The 20451-nt window shown below is 45.4% G+C and overlaps 1 protein-coding gene across 5 annotated transcripts in view; it reads right to left on the bottom strand.

Moving 5' to 3' along the window:
- Positions 1–63: 63 nt before the first annotated feature.
- Positions 64–20451, bottom strand: part of akap9 (A kinase (PRKA) anchor protein 9) — a 61002-nt gene continuing 40614 nt past the window's right edge. For 3 of the 5 annotated variants that reach the window (XM_076755330.1, XM_076755332.1, XM_076755328.1), the window contains 33 exons: positions 18741–18835; positions 18412–18529; positions 17413–17451; positions 16256–16488; positions 15404–15523; positions 12289–12465; positions 11675–11779; positions 11176–11328; positions 10501–10587; positions 9031–10047; positions 8628–8765; positions 8497–8541; positions 8272–8412; positions 7608–7649; positions 6667–7506; positions 6392–6449; positions 5977–6098; positions 5513–5701; positions 5245–5412; positions 4587–4692; positions 4280–4475; positions 4037–4187; positions 3523–3867; positions 3131–3430; positions 2754–2983; positions 2521–2626; positions 2156–2350; positions 1839–2042; positions 1495–1727; positions 1298–1392; positions 1069–1216; positions 775–905; positions 64–598 (listed from right to left, as the gene is read on the bottom strand). In XM_076755330.1, coding sequence (XP_076611445.1) covers positions 555–598; positions 775–905; positions 1069–1216; positions 1298–1392; positions 1495–1727; positions 1839–2042; positions 2156–2350; positions 2521–2626; positions 2754–2983; positions 3131–3430; positions 3523–3867; positions 4037–4187; positions 4280–4475; positions 4587–4692; positions 5245–5412; positions 5513–5701; positions 5977–6098; positions 6392–6449; positions 6667–7506; positions 7608–7649; positions 8272–8412; positions 8497–8541; positions 8628–8765; positions 9031–10047; positions 10501–10587; positions 11176–11328; positions 11675–11779; positions 12289–12465; positions 15404–15523; positions 16256–16488; positions 17413–17451; positions 18412–18529; positions 18741–18835 — 6371 coding nt within the window. In that variant the 3' untranslated portion in view covers positions 64–554. The remainder of the gene's footprint in view (positions 599–774; positions 906–1068; positions 1217–1297; positions 1393–1494; positions 1728–1838; positions 2043–2155; positions 2351–2520; positions 2627–2753; positions 2984–3130; positions 3431–3522; positions 3868–4036; positions 4188–4279; positions 4476–4586; positions 4693–5244; positions 5413–5512; positions 5702–5976; positions 6099–6391; positions 6450–6666; positions 7507–7607; positions 7650–8271; positions 8413–8496; positions 8542–8627; positions 8766–9030; positions 10048–10500; positions 10588–11175; positions 11329–11674; positions 11780–12288; positions 12466–15403; positions 15524–16255; positions 16489–17412; positions 17452–18411; positions 18530–18740; positions 18836–20451) is intronic. The other 2 variants (XM_076755333.1, XM_076755329.1) reach the window with 2 other exon arrangements.

Here is a 20451-nt window from a genome sequence, read left to right as displayed (position 1 = left end):
CGAAAAGAAGAGATTTTTATCTTCTAGTTATCAGATAAACAAAGAAAGACAAATGCACAACTCTTTCAAATAATGTAGTCCTCTTTATTTCAGTTTTTGACAAAATACCCAGAAAATTCAAAGCTCCTACACTTTACAAAAATACGTTCTCTACAAATGTCCTCTGTAGTCTGTCTGTCCTAAACAAAACACAGTGTAGTGTAGAATATCCAGTAGCAGCCTCCTTAACAATAAACCCAAACATTCTCTACATAACGCTCCACCCATACAACACAAGCATATAAATTAATCACAAGGTCTTAAATTAGCATTAGACAAATATACATGATTGTAGTTCATCCACAACAACGAGGCAGATTCAAATTACAAACATAGCTGTTTTTCAAGTGCCGGCGACAAAAAGCCTGAATACAACATGTCGTACACTAATAAAAAAATGTGTTTTGGTCCACATGGAAAGATACAGTCCACACCAGACTGATAGAAAACAGCAGAGCGCTCAGCACGAGAAAAGGCAACTGAGTTTCTTCAAGCCAAAGTCAACTTGACGGCATCTATCTTCTCAAGCCAAAGTGCAATTGAGCATATGAAGAAGCACCTGTGCAGAAAATAAGAGTTAATCAGTCTGAAAATGACATTATACAGTAAAAAACACAATAACTGGAAACACTGGGACACTGATTATGAAGCAAACCACATCCTGATTAAGTGTAGTCGTAGAGATGTACAATGAGTGTGTAGTACACAACTGGGACACAGTGTACTGCGTGTTACCTGATGTCACACTCCCCAGCCTCCTCTGCAGCGCCTCCAGTCTGGAGATGTAATCGGTGAGCGCTCGGTCGGGGTCGTAGCTCTGCAGGTGGGAACAGGTGAGCGCTCCGTGGTCTCCAGCCATGTGATACCTGCACGACAACGGACGTCAACCTTTCACCAACACAACTGACACAATGGTTCACTGCATATTTTCTTAGAGTTTTATGTCAATATATGTGATATCGAGGGAGGATGAGGATTTTTTTTAGCATTTAGTAGGCTAATCCAAGTAGACCACTTGCTAATACACACCTGTGGTGTGTGGAGGAGACAGCTGATCTGGGAGATTCACGTCCACTCCGCCCCCTGCTGCTGGAGACCCCCCCTCCTCCACCTCCTCTGTCCCTGTACATGTCCACGCTGCCTGGGTGGAGATAAGGTGAGTCTCTCGCCTCTGTACCTGAGAGAGACGAATACAACTTTATTGAGCATCACCACTAAATCTAGCATCCAAAAAACACAAGATGTATGTTTTGGTTACCTAAGGTCTGTCCTGCTCCATTCTTATTGACGCTGAAGGAGGTTGTGGAGCTCATCCCCGTCGCCTTGTGCCAACGCTTGACGAGGAAACGCATCCTGAACGGAGCATGTGTAGGTTTTAGATTCATAGGATGACATAAACGGTGCATCTGTCGTTAACATGACTGCACAAAACAACACAGAGCTCCATCTGCCTACCTGGAGAGGGCGATAGAGACTCGGACGGCAGAGCGGAAGCGCATCAGCCCCCGTCGGCGCTGGCTGAGGGACTCCAGGCTGGACAGCGACGGTCGGCCGCCCATCCTGGAGAGAAGCGACAGCGTGGCTTCCTCACACTCCTGGAAGCCACCCAGCAGTAACAGCAGATACTTCTTCTGGTAGATCAGCGCTTTGCGGAAACTTTCTGACCTCAAATACTTCCCGTAAATCCTCTGGAGGCAAAAGAAAGGAGTAAAATGAGGCGTCTTGCTAAACAGCAGTTACTCAGTTAAGTGTCTCCTCAGATATGAATTACAGCGACTTATTGGCTGTTTCCAGCTGACCTTCAGCGCTGCATTGTCAGCCTCGGGTCCAGTGATCTCTCGCAGGGTGTCGTTCCTGATCTCCCCCCTGAGCCGGGCCACCTGGGCCTGGGCCAGATGTAACGCTTTCTCCAGGCGGATCTTCTCTCTTGTCCAAGCCTCCCGCTCCTGGGAAAGCAGCATACCTGACGAGTCCACCTTGGATACTCCTCTTGTGCTGCTGAACTGCAGGACAAAGTGAAATAATGGAATTTAGTCATTGTCTTCTGCACGCAAACCGAAAACACATCTCTGGTATACAGTAAGGTTGACTGATTGATTTCCTGTCATGTACTCACACTGTCGCCTGATCCCAGTCCAGCCTGCCGGTAGCGTCGCAGCTCTTCCTCCAGGCGGAGCGTGTGGTTCCTCAGGTCGTTCTTCTCCTCGGTCAGACGGCTGACAAAACCTGTCAGCTCGGCGTTCTGCCTCAGCAGCCGCTCCGTCAGGGACTTGGAGGAGCTGGAGGAGCCTCCTGCCAGCAGGGAGACGCTCTGCGGGAAACAGACCGTCACAGCAGTCACAACCATGTGTGGTTCATGTTAGGAGCTCAACAGACAGCAGACATTCGGAAAAATAAACAAACAGTTTTGGCATGAATTTGGTCCAAATTTTGGCTCTCCATTCAAGTCAAGTTAAACCATCAACCCAAACCCTTTCTGACCTCGGGGACGGAGGGTAGACCTGGGGACTGCTGCAGCATAGTGATGACCTCATCAACATTGGACTGCACCCAGGATAGCTCTTCACTGTCGACCTCTGCTGTCAGCCTGTGCACAACAGATAGAAATGACAAGCAATCAGTTAATTCCCAGATGGCTATATTAAACGAGTCCTGCATATCCTTCATGTGATTCATTGTTAGTATAAAAGACAGATCACAGTGGCTGTAATTACCTGCCAGTGGTCTTGTTCGCCATGCCACGGATCTTTGAGGAAACGAGGTGGAGTTTGCCCAGGATCTTATCGACCGTGCGCCAAGGGCCATGGTGTGGTCCGCTGGTGCGGCCTGTTGGAGAGACCTCCAGGTGGGGCGACGTGCTGGAGCTCGCTGACTGAACATTTCCACTCTTCTGCTGGAGCACCCAGTCTTTGGTGCGGTCCGTGGACTCGCTGTGCCAGGCAGCCTGCAGTTTAGATAATGACAACACGGCGTTCATGCTTTAGATGAAACTAGATGAAATAAAAGCAAAACTTAAAATAAAAACATGTCTAAAAATTGATGAAAAAAGTCATGATTAGTTAAGAGTGTCTGACTGATTGTTGACACTCACGGTGTGGCCATCGGCCTGTGGGGGTCCGCTCCCCTCAGTCCCTCCTCTCTGCTCTCTTAACTGGTTCAACCTCTCCTCCAGTCTCTCCTTCTCTTCCTCGAGCCTCTTACGGCTCGCCACCTGTCTCTCCAGCTGCTCCTGGGCCTCAGACATTTGTGCTTCCAGCCTCTCCAGCTGGGCCCGGGCCTCCAGCAGCGCCTCCTGGTCCCTTCTTGACCTCTGACTGCCCAAAGTCAGCTCCTCCTCTTTACGTACCACTTCAAGCTTCTGGGCCTCCACCTGACTGAGGAGATGCACCACCTGTGGAAGAAAAATGATGACAAATACAGACTTAAGACAAAAATAGTTTTACTGATGAGGACAGATGTTAACCGTTGATAAATGTTTCCCACCTGTGCATGCTTGTCATCCAGCTCCCTCTGCAGTCTTTCCAGCAGACTCCCTTCCTCCTCCAGGCTCCTCCTATCCTCCTCAACCCGCTGCTCATTGGAGGGGCCGCTGTCTGAGGAGACACCCGTCCTGAGCTCCCTCTCCCTCCCCAGCGCAGTGCTCATCTCCATGGCCTTGGCTCGCTCTGTCTCCAGCTGGACCTGGAGTTCCTGGAGGCGTCTGTGGAGGCTCAGGCGCTCCTGTTCGGCCTGCTGGGAGAGCTGGGACGAGGCCCGGCGTTCCTGATCCAGGGTCAGGGTCAGCTGGGCCACGTGGCTCTTCTGCTCCTCCAGAGTGAGGTGCAGGTCCTTGGAGGAAAATGGAAATACATTTGTTTTAGATTGGCTCTGGCCATTTTTAACCTCAGTAATTACTGCATTCACTGTCTATCTGTAGCTAATTTGTAGCCCTGCCACAGGTTAGGCTTTTGAATTCAGACTGAAAAACTTAAACCCTTAAAAAAGGCTCTTGCTGTACCTCCAGTTCTTCTCGTTTGCTCTCCTCATTTCTCCCCGTTCGACACTTCTCCTTCTCCATGGCCCACTGGAGGTCTCTGCTTCTCTTCCTCTCCTCCGTCAGCTGGTCGGTCAGTGTGTCCACCTCAGCAGCCTTCTGCGATACCTCTGCCCTGTTGACGGAGATGTTATTAATGGGATCAGAGGTAACAGATGTTTCTGGTCGTATAGAGCATTGTTGGGTTTGTTGAACATCATGTCTAACCTGAGTGTGTCCAGCTCTTTCAGGTGTTTGTGCTGACCCTTGAGCGTTGTCTCCAGCTCCAGTTTAGTCTGGGACAGTTCACCCTTCAGCTCCTCCACCAACAGCCTGCCGGCCTCCGCTGCTCCGTCAGCTCCTCCTCCCTCCCTCTGCTCCTTCACACTACATTCACTGCCCAATGATACAGCAGGCTGGCCACCTAAAGGACAACATAATAATAATAAACACAAGCAAGCAAATATGAAAATGTTTGAAGAACATCATCAGCAGAGTGGGAGAAGGATCCAAGGGAATTTTTAAATTAGTTCACCTTGATGAATTTGCTCCAGCTGACCACGGAGCTGACAAATCTCAGAGATGAGACTGGATCTGTCGGCAGTGTGGAGCGAACCCAACGCCTCTCTGTGCTGAGCGTCCTGCATCAGGATCACAAACAAAACGGGTTACAGACCACGACACGTGATGATCAGAGAGGAAAGGCAAGAGAAGGTTGTTCCTGTCCACTAAAGCACGACATTGAAACTGCATTATATCAACCACTGAATAGAGTTAGAAGCACGACTTAAAAACATCAAATAACATAGTTCACACAGGTTTCACTGCCTTCAATAAATCTTTATGAGAGAAGACAAAAAAGCTTGTGAAGTGAGAGTGAAGGGAGACTGAAATTTTTGGAAACTCCATTTTGATATTTTTGTATTTGTTATCATCCTGTTTGTTTGACGTTTAATGCTTTTATTTTGAAGAATTTTGAAACTTTTCTGAAACGTGGTATAAAGAAATCTTTACCCACTTACTTTTGGAGTTACAATAAGAGGAAACCAACTGCTTTGACATATTTTCTAATAAATGCTATAACATTTACAGGATTCAGATCAAACCTTATATAAATTAGCTACAGTACATTTAAAATGGCCTTTACTTTAATCAGTGAATGCCAGATTACAGATTCAGCTGTTGTTTCTGACCTGTTCAGCCAGTCTGCGCTCCAGCTGATTGAGGTGGATGATGGCATCACTGGTGTCCAGCAGGTCTAACTGGCTGTAGAGGGCGCTCTTCAGCACGCTTCGCTCCCTCATGAACACCTGCCGCACTGCATCCAGTAGCTCCGCACGCCAGTCCACACTGCCTGACGTCTACAGCAAGTCAGAGACGCAGATAAAGACATGAGCACAGACACAGTGTAGGACTTGTTGAGCTCTGACAAACTTAATGTTCTGTGATGACTTCCTCTACCTGTGTTTGTCTGTGAGTCTGCATCTGGGTGATGAGGCCTTTGAGAGACTCCACGGTTGCCAGTAAGGCGTCTCTTTCCTTCACCCAGCCTTGGACGGTGAACTGGCTGCCCGGCTCGCCTTCAGAGAGAGGAAGCTCTGACAGAGAGAGCACCTGCATGCCCTCCTGGTGCACCTCACGCAGCAACGTCTAAACACACAAACACCAGACACAAATGTTGTTGGGTTTGCCATCGTTCTGCTCCAGTTCAGACTCTTATAGTAAGCTAATGCAAACACATGAAATATGTAATTTCTCCCTGCACCTCACCTCCCTGTGTCCCAACTAACTTAAACAAAGCTTTTAAGAACGGGAAAATACTGTATTGTTGTGTACATCAATATCTTCATCACTGTAATTGTTAAAATCCCAGTTCCAGTGCTGTATTATCATGTACTGCTGCTTATAATAAGTGGAGGTTGTACCTTGATCCGGTCAGGCAGTGGGTCATCAGTCTCTCTCCTGGCGCCCTCTGGAGTCGTCCTGAACTCCTGCTGCAAGCTCGGGAGGTCAAAACCAGTCCGCTGGCTGTAGTCTGAGCTGCTGTCTGCAAGAACACAAACATTTTCTCGAAACAAATCACTGAAAGTGGTGAAGAACAACAGCGTATATTAAAGTCTGCCATGATAAACTGCTGTAAGTTTGGAAAGTGTTATGTGTGGAGTAAAAACAAAAATCCCCCTGAACTCTACTGCCACCTCAACACCCTCTTAGTACTGTGTTTACAGCACTCAGGTTATTTCTATGAACTGTTTGTTAAGCAAAAACCTGAAAAACTCATGAATGCTGCAAAAATATGTAGAAGAGTGTGTCGTGCTGTATCAGTGTGCTGTGTCTTACCACTAGTGTAGCCATCTTTGAACTGGGATGTAGGACGGTCTTGTCTTGATGAAGGGGCCTAGAAGAGATTAAACATGGTTCAGATCCTTCTTTTACTGAATAAATCACAATTATAAAGAAACACAAATAATTTTTGCACATCCCCAGCATGTATCATATACTGTATACAATTAATATGCAGTATAAACCATATAGGATCAGTACGCAGTATATTACACTGTATAGGATTAGCACATAGTCTGGATTTGGACTCTGTTATTGTTTCCAGGCCTCACCTCTGTAGAGCGCAGCTTGTCAATGACAGCTTTGAGGGCCTTACACTCATCCTCCAGAGCCTGCGTGTCCCTTCGAAGGCTCTCGCTCTCCGAAATATGCCGAGCCTCCATGTCCAGGATCTCTGCTGCGTGGAGCTCCTGCATCTGTACAATCTTCTCCTGGAACTCTCCGATCACCTCCTCCATCTCGTCTTTGGTTGGAGACTTGCTCTCCGGGCCGAGGTCAGACATTTGGGGAGGTTCGGTCTGCGTGAAGGAGTGTGTAACAGCCACGTGTTGCTGCTCAGAGCTGCTGTTCTGCCGAGCGCTGTGAGATTTGTTGGAGGACTGGCTGGAGGTGGCGGAGTTTTTCCTGGAGAGAGCTGGTTTATCTTTGGCACTGCTTCCTTTGCCAGCCGGTTGTTTGCCTCCTTTCCTTTTAGGCTGCGTGGTGGTGGAGGATGAAGCAGAGGATTGAGGCTGAGGAGACGGAGAGGGAGAAGGGGAGGGAGAAGGAGATGGAGGACCAGAATCTGCAGTCTTCATCAAGGCTGTTCGCACCTCCTGGAGCTCCTCTTTGAGTTTAGAAATGGAGCGCTCACGGGCGTGGAGTTCATCCTGTAGCTTCTCATTATGCTGTCTACAACTGCTGAGGTCTTCTTTGGTGGTATCCACATTCTGTGTCACCTCCTGGAGCTCTTCTTTGAGTTGAGAGATGGAGACTTCACGGGCTTGGAGATCCCCCTGAAGCTTCTCATTATGCTGCCTGTAGCTGTCGAGTTCTTCTTTGGTGGAAGCCGCGTCTTTTCTGACCTCCTGGAGGAGCTCTGCCATGTTGGCTCTGTCTTCTTCTGCTTTTACCTTGAGGATGATTAGGCAGGAGGTCAAATACTATACAAACAACCAGGCATCATGAAAGCAACTAACAATCTTATCAGTTTTGAAGAGTTAAAACGACTTACTTCAAGTTCTCTTTTAAGGTGAGCAATGGTCATTTCCCGCTCCTTTATAAACACAATTGTCAGTGATTAAAATGTGTATAAATAAAAACTTACAACATATATGATTACTGAACCAATATATACCTCAGTACAGATGAAATAAGAGTTGACACAAACAGTTTGACATTTTGGGAAAGATGCTTTTCACCTTCTCTGTCTGAACTAACAAAATCCACCTACCAGCATCTCTAAAGCACATTAATGAACACGTTATATCAGTACAGAAAAACAAAGGGAAAAAAGTCAAGTTGTGATTGCAGGTTGAAAATAATGTGTCAATTAGGGAGCCTGTGGGAGGTGCTGGTAGGTAGATTTTGTTAACTTTGGTCAGAGTCAGGTTCTTTATGCTAAGCTAAGCTAACAGCCGTTGGCTCCAGCTACATATTTACTTCACAGACTAGAGAGTTCTTTCAGTCTTCTCATCCAACTGTCAGCAAGAAAGCAAATATTAAACGTATTTCCCAAAATGTCAAACTATTCCTTTAAAATATCAACTCAAATCTCCTTACACCAAAAGTATCATTTTCAAGGTGTAAAATGACAACTTTTTGATAGAAAAAGACGAATATCACTGAGCTCAGCGCACAAGGCAGAATATGACTGTAAAGACTTTAAATGTCTTTACCTGCAGCAGCTCCTGTAGCTTCTCCAAGCTCTCCCTGCAGCTGTTCAGCTCCTCTTTGATGGCAGATGCCTCACTTCGAGCTTCCATTAATTCCTCTTGAAGCTCAGACGCTTTGGTCTCCTCGCTGCCTCCAGATGACACCTGAAGTGACAAAGTTTAAATATTAAAGAAGAGACTCAGTTTATAAAAAATGCAAACTGCATAGGATCAAATTTGTGTTCCCACCTTTTGAAGTTGGTCCTGTAGCTTCTGCATTGCAACTGTTTTTTCCTGGAAATCAAAGCACGTGTCAGTCAGTCACCAAACATTGGAGACACTGTCAGAAGAAGTATGAGCACTAAGGGGCAGTCACATACTTGGAGCTCCTCCTGGAGTCTGCTGCAGCTCTCCTTGTAGCTGTCCAGCTGCTCTTTGGTGGCCGAGGCCTCGTCTTTGACCTCCTGCAACTCCTGAAGAACATCAGTCACAGCCGGCTGGTCACCAGCAGAGGAGGCCTGATCAGAAGGTCACAAAGATTCAAAAGATTAATATTGTACTCAACTCTTCAAGTGTACAAGTATGACTTATTTTTATGTATGAAGCTTCAGCCAGCAGCCAGTTAGCTTAGCATAAACAGCTAGCCAGGTTCTGTTCGAAGGTAACAAAATCTCCCTACCAGCACTTGTAAAAATGAAAGTGTAAAAACATCAATTTGTGGTGTGATGGGTTATATGCCAGACTAGTGATGACTCCTTCATCACTTATAGGTCGAACTCTTACCCCCACAGCCAGCAGTGTCCTCTGGTGTGTCCTGGTCTTCATCTGACTGAGCAGATCCATGAGCACAGACAGCCTCTTCTCGTACTCCAGCACCTCCTCCTCTGAGCTGGAGAGCAGCTGCTTCTGGAGCTCCTGGTCTTTCTGCATCCCGCTGAGTCCCACCTCCAGCTCCCGAAGCCTCTGGGTCAGATGGACCACCTTCCCTGTGGAAACCTGCCGTGCTTGACCCATTCCACTGAAGTCCATCTGAGGAATACCAAAGTCGCCGAAGTCATAGACGTTTGCCTCGGCGTGTCGCTGCTGGTCCTGGTTTTCTTTGGATCCTTGTGACTGCTGTTGTTGGAAGGCCTCCAGCGTGGCCTGATTGACGAGCACGGCAGCCACTTTCTCCCTCAGACTTGTCTCCAGATCAGACACCTTCTGTTGGAGGCCATCTGCTTTGCTTTGTGTTTGCTCCACAAGGAGGCGACAGTGTCTTAACTCGCTGTCCTTTTCATCAACCACGTCCTCAAGCTCCCGGATGCGGGAACCCAACTCTTCCACTCTGGATGTTGCGCTCTGCTCTAAAGCTTGTACCTGGGCCTGCATGACTACAAGGCCTGCAGTTTTCTCTCTGAGAGCTTCTTCGAATTGTGCCTCTGAGCCCTCCAGCCTGTCTGTTTCAGCCGAAGCCTCTGTGCTCTCTTTCAAGTGCAGATACGTCTCCAACAGCTTACTGTGCTCTGTTTTGAGTGTATCGAGCTCTTTGGTGGCCTGGTCCATTCTCTGCTTCATTTCATCATATTCCTCTTGACTCGGCCCCCATACGGAGCTCTCCGGCTCCCCCTTGACGTCCTCGTCTTCCTCTGTAGCCTGCTTCTGCTCAATATTGGCCAATTCCTGCTGAAGTTTTTCTATGACTGCATTCAGTTGGTCAAGCTCTTCCTCATTATTCCTCTTCAGGCGTTGTTGTTCGCTGCGTAGGCACTCCACCTGGGACTCCAGGTCTTTAATTAGTTCATCCCTCTCATCAATTTCCTATAGAGAAATATATAGACATTATTCAACAGCAAAACTATCAGATTCGAGGAGTTCATAGCTTTCCCGCTATTTGGATAAACCTCTGAGTTCCGGTGGTGCTTCAAAAGATCCTTTGAGCCCAAGATAGTTTAGCTTTCACTTACATCTGTAATTAACATTTCTGCAGTTGATCAGATCGTAAAAACTCTTTGGAGACTCAGAGGTTTATTAAGCCACCTCAAATGAGCAAATGATGATGTCACGACTGACGATGGTGACGTGGAGCTACTTACCAAAACAAAACAAGCAAAAACAACCCAGCAAAAAAAAAACAACAACAACAAAAATATGGAGCCAACAAAAATAAAAGTGTACATGAAACCAGAAACCACACACAGTGATGCACTACCACGGAGCTATGCGTATTCGAAATAGACGTTTGTTCTATTTCGTATATGCATATTGCGTTACCTTGTTATCAGAGGCTGTTTCCATGTGTTGGAGCTTAGTGATCTTTTCATTAAGAAGAACTATTTCCCTGTCCTTCTCCTCCATCACCTTCAAAAGTCAGAGATTATAATGTGATGGCTATTAATAAACACGTCACGCGAAAGGTCCACTCAGAGTCAGCCTTGTGGCGGACTACTGTCAAAGAAGAAATGCGCCGGCAGTGAGTCTTGCATGGCAGAAAAATGGTCAAAAAAAATGTGCAAACTAAAATTAGCAACATGGAGAAAATATCTTACTTCAAAAGAGCATTTGAACGAAAGCGTTTGCAGTTTGTGAGCAGAAATATAAATGCTACGTGGACATAATGGCGAAATAAGCATTACGTAAACATTTTTTACAACTGATGCGAGCAGTTTTTCATTGTGTGAATACAACAGACCTTGTGTTGTATTTTTGCAGTTAAAATACAAGCTCATCTGGCAGCGTCCCACTTATCACATTGGTCAACAGTTTTTAAGTCACCAGCAGCCATCTTTTCCTCTTCATTACAACAGTTTGTCAGCAGAAAACATAGATTAATCATACAATAACCGAGAACACAGGCGGAAAGCAAAATATAATACGTGGCCAGCGTCTGTCTGCACAACCTTTGGTAAAGATACTGTAAAATGCTCTTGAAGCAGGACGGCTGTTTACCTGGAGCATGCTATCCCTGGTTTCCAGGTATTCCTGCTGGCTGCTGATCTCCTTCCTCTGGATCTCCAGCTGCATGTGAAGCTGCTGCACCTCCTCGCTCTTGTTCTCCAGCTCCTCTCTGAACTGCTCCAGCTGCTCTTCCAGGTTGCAGATCTGAGGCGACAGACAAACACTTCAGATGAGACACCACAAGACTGTGTAGAATATGCACCTGATACATTTTTACTATTCCTGCAATTAAACATAACATGCAAACCTTAATATCAAAGGATAATACAGCATTTTTTTGTGATCTTTTTTTTCTATTATTTGGTTTGAATTGTCTTTCTCTGCAGGACAAAGCCTCTATTGAGGACTGCACACAGACTTTTATTCCCAGTTGGATCATCAGATTGAAATATTGTCCATTTAAATAAATGCGTGCTTTAGACTGAGCATGCATTACTCTATTCGTCAATGCTTTGAAAAACCTCAAAGAACAAACTGAGCGGGACACTACCTCTTTCTCTTTCCGCTCCAGAGCTTCTCTCTCCGTCTGTAACTGAGACTCCAGTGTGGAGTGTTTCGCCTCCGTGATGGATGCATGCTGCTTCTTTTGTTCAACCTACAGCACACACACAAACACACACACACAAGAGAAACTATTAAGCGCAGCAGTTATTTACAACGAGGGCAAACTCTTGTGATCAAGCAAGGATGCAAACTACAAATTATCGTTTGCAGCTGGAGCTCAGTGCCATTCGTCAGCTGAGCAGCAGCACAGCACATGAGCATTTCCTCCACTGCTCTTTTTGTTCACTCACCACAGCCATCTATGAACACTGGGGGGCAATCTTTACAGTTGCTAGCCATAGCTCAGTGTCATCACCAACAGTAAAGTGCCGGGGCTGCCGAGGTAGACCCACCCACACATTGTTCTCCCTCTCTGTGAGTCCCAACCCTCCTCCCATTCCTCCTCTAGCTGTCATCTCATCTGCATCCTCTCACACGCACCCTCTGCCATGCTCCACAGCTATTGTTCGGACTGCTTTTCTCCCCCTTTCCGTCTCTGACTCTGTCTCCTGCACATCCCTCATCTCCCTCCTACCCCTCGCCCACCCTCCCCTTCCTAACCTTCTCCAGGGACTCAGCGCTGGCCAGCAGGGCCTGCTCCAGCTCGCGGATGCGGCTCTCCAGCTTGTCAATCTCTTCGTCGCGCTCTCCCAACTCACGACGCAGCTGCTCTGAGCTGAGCAGCAGCTCACTGCACCAATCCGCCTTCTCCTTCAGCTGGGAGGTCAGCTGGTCCACCTGGTAGTGAGTGAGTGAGAGAGGAGGAACGAGGGGAGCGGGAGAGAGAGAGAGAGAGAAAGGGGGGGGGGGTTGTTAAATGAGATTCGCTCTCAGACACCACTCGCTACAGCATAGCTGGTATATGTACAGCTAGCTGGGAGGTCAGCTGATCCACCTGAGAAAGGAGGGGGCCGAGAGTGAGAAGAGGTGCAGGGACAGAGGGGAGAGAGAGATTTCATTCAGGGTGACACAAACCACAGAGCAGTACATTAACCAGGAGGACCGCTGGCAGGTAACTGATCCATCTGTGAGACGGGAAAACATCAGCAGATCAATGAGGGGGAGGAAGAGGGGTCCACAGGGGGAGGTTTGTTTGGGACTGACTCAGAACTGGGAGCAAAATTTATATCTAGATGGTGAAATGTTCTCCCCGCTTCATTAAGCAAGAAAATGATGTCGCTTCATAAACGACTTCTCCGGATCTTGTTACTTGAAAAAACACATTTTAAGGACGTTATGTCACAGAAAACAGTTTTTATTCAAAACAAGAGGACACTGTAGTAAGGCAGATGAAATACACCCCCTCACTGGCAGCCCTTCATTAAATATTAATGTGACTCAAGTGTAGGATGGAGTCTTCATGAAAGCACTTCAGCACTGAACGATCTATTTATATTTCTTTAGGCTTTGCTTTACCAGAAAGTCCCTTGTGGTCAATTCATGGATGGAATTACAGTCAACTTTACAAAGTTTTTTAATTTTAAGGCAGATGTTACTAGCACCCAGGTGTCCTTAGCCAACAGGATGGTTTAATAAACATCCAGTGTAAAACTACAGTAATCCATTTGGTGACTAAGCCAATTTCTGGCTAAGCATTCAGTAAAATCTTGGCTAGAGATGTGCATGTTTATCATTTACATCCAACATATTGCCTATGTGGTTAGTTTTAGAAACTATATGTTGTTCCTACTTTGTTCTTACACAAATTCATACTGCTGTAAGGATGTACTTTGCACGGCCTCACACACGAATATGAAAACCTTTCCAAGTATGTAAAAAGTGGGTTTGGTATAATTGTAATTGTAATAATTGTAATTCCTCATTAGGGAGGATTTCATAATGTTGTACACACCCTAATAACCCCTCACACCCTTCACTTTGATTACCGGGACAATAAAAGGGGAGACAAGAGGACGGAGCAGAGAGAGAAAGGACAAAGTCTGAAGTGAAGACATACTATACAGCAGAGAGGGATCAAACAGGAGAGAGGATGAGAGAGATGGACGGGCCATTAATTGCTACAGGGTTGGGCAGGATTACTAAAATGCACTAAATGCTCTCTGGGGGAGACTTGATTCTACACGTAGCTAGAAGCAATACCTTAAAGGTTACTCCATCCACCTGTAATGGCCACGGGAGAGAGAAGGCATAAAGGATCAGAGGATGGAGAGTTCAAGGGCAAGAGAAGGGAAGAAAAAGCACTTAGTGATAAATATGTGGCAGGAGTCTGTGGAAATCATGGAATTAGTAAAGGTATTAGCCTGTGTGGGACTGATGTATCAACTCATTGATATAAGCACAAAGCTAAAACAACAAAACTACAGCTCAGCATAAATCACAAATTATTCTATTCAAGTCTTCATCTTGTCAAATGATGCTCAGATTGGGCGAGTGAAATGCACTGAGAGCCCATAACCCAGTGAATTTAACGGTTTACTGTCTTTATTAGAAACAAGAAGCCTTCACAATAAACAGGGTGTGATGTTCTGCTGGCAAATTAACTTTGTGGTGTGCACGGATCAGATCGATTGGTTTGAGGACATAATTAGAGCTTCAAATGTGCTGCAACAGGATGACAACAGCGCTGATCAAAACTGCATCTCTCCTTGCCTGAGGGGAACTGGAGTGGACTGGACTGTGAGCGGATGAAGAACGGCGGTCAGTGACGAAATCCTTGAGAGGCCAAATGGTAATAACACCACAGATGAAGCCAATAAACAGCATTTATGGTAAAGTGATGAATGAGACTGTTGCACAAAAAGAAACGTCAAGAGCACTTAAAAAGGCGTGTTACTGTCAAACACTCCTCAGTGTTTCCTGTGTATAATGAAACTAAACTGAGCAAACGTGACCATCAAAATTCAGTCATCAATTCAGGGCAGCACCAAATACCAGAAGTTATACTGAACCTAGCAACAGTATCTGTGGAAACTCTGATGGAGGTGTATCATCTGCCTGTGACACAAACATCAAAGCAGCGTTCATGAAATATTTTGGCCACTTGGGGGCAGACAAACAGGGTGTAAACACGAACTGGATCCATGATACCCTAATCAATTAAAGCCGAAAGAGTTGCCTATTTACACATCCAGCAGAAACAGAGCAACATTAGCATTCATTGAAAGTGGAAATATTTGGCTCTTTGGCTGCTAAAATGTTCACTATGTCCATCAGGTAGTCGCTATCTTTGTCTGTGGGTTCATCACTACAAGCAGCACCTTTCACAATACACATTGTCTCTTTATCCGTTGTTAAAATAAATATACTGATTAGTGCAACTTAAACTGAAATCCTTTAAATTTGGCCTGTAAACTCACAGCAGTTAGTGCTGAGCAACTCAAACTGGTCATGATGTGACATGAAGTCGCACCAGATTAACATTAGCAAATCTTACGGAGCCCTCACTCCCACTGTGTTGTGTATTTGATGATCATGCAAATAAAACCCACTATTACAGAGTTTACAAAGGATCACATTAATCCCACTCTCACTCCTCCATCTGCGTAACACTCCCACTGTTTGGTATCATGTTCGAGGCAGCACAGGTAACTCTACCAGCTCTATTGTTCTGCTGTGTGACTCTAAGCTCAGTGTTCGTACCCACAACAGTGTTATGTTCAGAAAATAAGCATTAACATCACGTCCTCTGGCAGAGAACTGAGCTTTCTCCTGTTACCTCTTGGTTTCTTTGCTCAGAGCCAGTCTGCAGCTTCTGTGGGCTCTTCAGCTGTTGTTCCAGCTTCTGGATCTCCTGCTGGAAGAAATCTCTCTCGTGCTCTCGGTCCACAGCTTGTTCCTGAGGGCAGACATAACGACAGGGTGGAGAGAGAGAGAGAGACATCAGCGCAGGCTTGGCAAAAACTACCTGAATTCACCTTCTGACAAACTGGTTTGCTTGTCACAGAACTGCCACATGAGACAGTTCGTTCATAACAAAGGCTGAGAGCCCACTGACCCACTGAGTCTCCACTTATGTTAGTCTGACTAATTACTGCCACTAAAACATCAGATTTAGATACAGATAACATTCATACTTCAGTCCAGTTGTGGAGTTTTTGATGTCTTGAAAATTAATCACAAACTGAACAGCTGTTTTTATTGTTGCACAACTGGCCGTCGAAACCATTTAACTGCACACTTTGGAAAAATGACAAAGGATTGGCCACATAATTTAAATACATGTTTACAAATGTGCTCCTTTCATATTTGTGTGTGACCCACATCAACAGCACAGGACAGAAGGAATGTGCCACAACCCACATCTAGACGATCGCATGCCGACTCCAGGCCAAGTGGCCCAATTACGATGATGATGGGAACACAACTCATTAGAACGAGAGCCAAAAAATGACGGAGACACCCCCCCCCCCAATCATTTGATCTAAATCAAACTGGTATAAGATTTCCTTCACGATTTAAGGTTGCCCAGACAGGTATAAAACTAAAACACTTTTGTCACAAACATCACAGGATGTACATGCAACATCTTGCCTATTAAGTAAACCTGATCATTTTCTCTGCCACTTACATCGAGGAACCTCCTGTTCTTCTCCAGCTGTTTCTCCAGAGCTTGGACCTGCTGCTGGAGGTCTCCGCTCTCCGTCCTCTGAGCGTGCTCCAGCTCGATCACCCTGTTGACCTGCTCCTCCAGCTCCGCCTCCAGCAGCTTCACCTGCTTCAGGAGGTCGGCGTTCTCCTTCTCCGCCTGACGCTGCACCTCCACCTTCTCTTTCATCAGCTTCTCCGTCTCCTCCAGCAGGTCTACAGAATACAGCGTAGAGAGGAGGAAAGGTCACATATCGCTGCCTGTAAACTAACGGGGACCAGCTTAAGTTAATTACGCATTCAGGTTTGATTCTGGTGACGAACAGGATGCTGAGATGATGTTATCGAAGAGTCTGAAGTCTTTGCCATTAGATTTCATTTTGCTTGCTGGTCATGTTTGAAATTTTGCAGTTTCATATGTTGTGTTCACTTTAAGAGCTTCATCTGGCTAACTTCAGACTCTTCCAACATCTCAGTCAACTTCCCAACATAATGCCCCGTTGCAGAACATGATCCCCCATCATGATGCTTCCTCGCCTTTCCACTGCCACCAGTGACCAACCCACACCGGTTTACCCACGATCAAACCCCGCAGGATTAGTGCAAAAGTAACAAGGTGAGAGAGTGCAAATGACAGAACAGACATGTGGACAGCCCAGACAGTGCAATATCCATGCCCAATAAGCATTTACAGGCAGGGGGGAGGGACTTCCTGAACGGCCAGTCATCTCACTCACTCAAAGAAATGCTGTAAGCACAGCGTCTATGAATCTAAAACACATACAACAATTACAAAAGATGCTTCAGGTCAGAGCGTAGATGACTGACAGTTAGGAAATAATGACTACACATAAGTGTCTGAAGGTAACTTTCATTTCATCATGCTCAAATGAGTGCTAACACTGACTCCAAGGACATTAAAAAATGACGAACCAGGACAAAAATCAGTCAAAATGAAAAGCTGAAGCAAAAGGTTAGTGACTGGACTGAGTGAGTTTGTGAGCCCATAGCAAGCAAGCTCCAAGCTTTGTTGGTGAGTTGCTGGATTAGGGTTAGAGAGAAAGACTGTCACTCAGCTACAGTAAACAATTATAAGAACATAGAGTAGATATGACTGAGCCATGCTCAAGGTGGACACACCTGCTTCAGGTGCTGCAACCATTGCAGCTTCAACTAGGCCTACAGGAGAATAAGAAAGCACAGGAATGTAACATGCTCTTGCTTTTTTGTCATGAACAGGAAAACTTGAAGAAAAAGAAGTGAGAGGGATGAAGATAGAGAGGCAGCGCTTTCCTGTCGGTCTCACAGTAGAAGGTTAAGGCTGCAGAAAGGATGATGGGAAAGGAAAAGGTGTCTGAAGAAGCCCGTTTGGTTTATACCCTGAATTACACATTACTCACCATTTTATCAGAGAACGTACTCATGGGATACCTTTATGATAATACAGGGGTTATAATGCAACATTAGCAGATACAGTTATCATGTTTCTGGAGCACTTCTTGGCAAACACCTGCAAATTTATGACTTTTGGCACAAGGGTTTCAGAAATGCAGATAAACCCAGAGTTGCTTCATCGTTGTTAGACTGAAAAAACTTTCTAAAAATACACATTTTAATGCAGCCAATTATGGCTCATACATTTTTTATGTCATTTTCATTAGGCCACAACAAGAAGCACGAAAGAAATCAATATGAGGCCAGCACACCTTTAAATCAGAGCTGTCGCCCTTTCCTGGAAACCCATATAGATGCAGATCTAGGTGTTGTATAGCGTCAATAAAACCTACAACATGCAGCTGACCCTGACTCTAGGTTAATAATTCACACTAGATCGACCTGTCCTATGTAATTCAAGTGAGTGGCTTTCTTTTAATACAATCACACTAAAAAACCGATCGGTTGAAACTTGCGCTTTGATAAAGGAGAACAGAAACCTTCGGACAAAGAGGTGAGATCTCCAACTCATCTTTTCGCTGTGATGTCTACGAAGCACTAATGTTCTCAGACACTTAATGTTCAGACCAAGTTGAATAAATTAATTTCCTGAGATTTATGATATGAAAACTTCCAGTCAGGCTCTGAAAAATCTTTCTCTACATATATTTTCCTTCTTCGGTGAGGGAATTCTGGGATACGTACGAAGCTCGCGGGGCCCGGCGTGCTCCCTCATGGCGTCCTGTTGCCGTGACAGCAGCTCCCGCTCCTCCTGCATCTGAAGCCTCTCCTGCTCCAACTCGTGCAGCCGGCTACTTGTCACCTGCACAGAGAAATGACAGTTAGAAATGCATGTTGTCTTTTTTTGTTTTTTTCTTTCAATTCAATCTCAACGAACTGCTTGAACGCGCGAGTCAATGCTGAACTGCACCACAGGCGGAATTCATGAATCTACCTTTAAACACTGTCAAGTCATGTGCCATCTCACAGAAAGGTAATTATTTTTCCTCCTGGCTGCAGCTGGAATGCCTCACCTGCAGCTCTTGCTCGAGGCTCAGCTGGAGCTCTTCCTTCTGACGCAACTGCTCCTCCAACGCAGCCCGTTCACCCGTGTAGCCATCGATCAGACCTGAACGTGGACAAAGCAAGAGGAGGACAGTTAGAAAGAAAGCGTTTTGCTTCTTTGTCACCCTCCCACTCTCTCTGGCAATCATTCAAAAGAAGAATTAAAGAGGAATTTGACTTGAGTCTAACTTGAGTCTAGCTGCAGTCTCACACACACACACACACACACACGCACACACAGGGCAGCCATCCAGATGAACGAGCACTTAACAGCAGGATAGAAAATCCAAGGTTACTGACAACACAGGCGCTGAGAACATAGACGCAGAGGCACACAAACAGGCATAGAATCGCAGAGGCCAACACAAGCGGGCATGTTTGACCCATTTTGCTTGACATGAAGTACAAGACTGAGCTGTAAACACAATGAAGTGCTCCATCATTACTGTAGTGCCCTGTCACAGGTCAGCAAGCATGAAAGACCAGGATGGTATTTAGTTCATGGTTAGATTTACTGGAGCTGAGACCAGTTACAAGGTAAAGCTTACACGTCTTCTGCCTTGATACTTGTTTGTAGCTCATATGTAGCTAATGTGTGTTATTTAAGAGAGACGGGAGGTAAATGTCACCTGTGCTGTCACGAGATAACTATCATTACAGACATCTGAGCAGGAACAAAAGCTGTGTGTAAAGTTTGCCGAAGGAGGGATCCCTCCACGATACAGACACAGCTATCAGATGTGCATGATTACTGGCTAAAAAAAAACACTGTCCACTGACTAAACAGAGCTCTCTATAATCACCTTAACTCTCCAGCACAATTATTTCAAATCTTCATGTTGTCCAGTTTAGCCCTTTTCCCTTAAAACATAACAAAAGCAAACATTTCATCCCGTTTTCATGGACATGTACGACAAGACGAGGGACCAAGTGTCCGCACATTCAGGCAGAAATACTCAGGTGCAAGACTAAAAATATATATGACTCCAGGGCACAGAGGAAACTCTAAAGCTATTCCTCCTCCACCGGCCTAAAAGAGAATTAAACTATTTATTTGGGGCCTTACAGTGTGCAGACCTTTCTCTTTGTGCCCTCCATTGACATATAATACACTCCATTAATCAATGATAGAAGATATTCTTTCCAGGTTAAGCAGGTCTCTTGTGTTCATTCAAAACCAGTTTGAAAAGGCCACACCCTGAGCTTTAACCCGTGTAGATCCTCCACAAAACAGGAAGAGAATTGTCTCTCCTTCATTTAATTCGCACAAGTAGATGTCCTCGAGACACAGGCTTAGCAGACATTAAACACTCCCTAAACATTAATGAAGAAAGCATGCCACATAACCACATAGGCTCAGCTGCTCGCCAACTCATTTACATGAAGTGACAGGTTGACAGTTTGGTATGTAGCATGTATTCTCTATTAAAGCTGCAAGGATTAGTCTGTTGAAAGAAAATGTTAATTGGCAGTTGAATCATCAGTCATTTTTCAGGCAATATTAATAAATATTCTGTAGTTTCAGTTTCTAAAACGAAAACAAAAAATAATTTTCTTAGAGAGCAAATGATTTTTTGACATAAACCCCCCCCCCAAAAAAAACAGCAGATCGATTATTAGTTGCAGCCCTTCTCTCTATAATGCTGTTCTTTCTCTTATTTTCTACAGCTTGCCACATTG

Source organism: Chaetodon auriga, chromosome 17, assembly GCF_051107435.1.
Source record: "Chaetodon auriga isolate fChaAug3 chromosome 17, fChaAug3.hap1, whole genome shotgun sequence".
Lineage (NCBI taxonomy): Eukaryota > Metazoa > Chordata > Actinopteri > Chaetodontiformes > Chaetodontidae > Chaetodon > Chaetodon auriga.
Note: the sequence above shows the minus strand (reverse complement) of the source record. Positions and strands in the feature narration are given on the sequence as shown.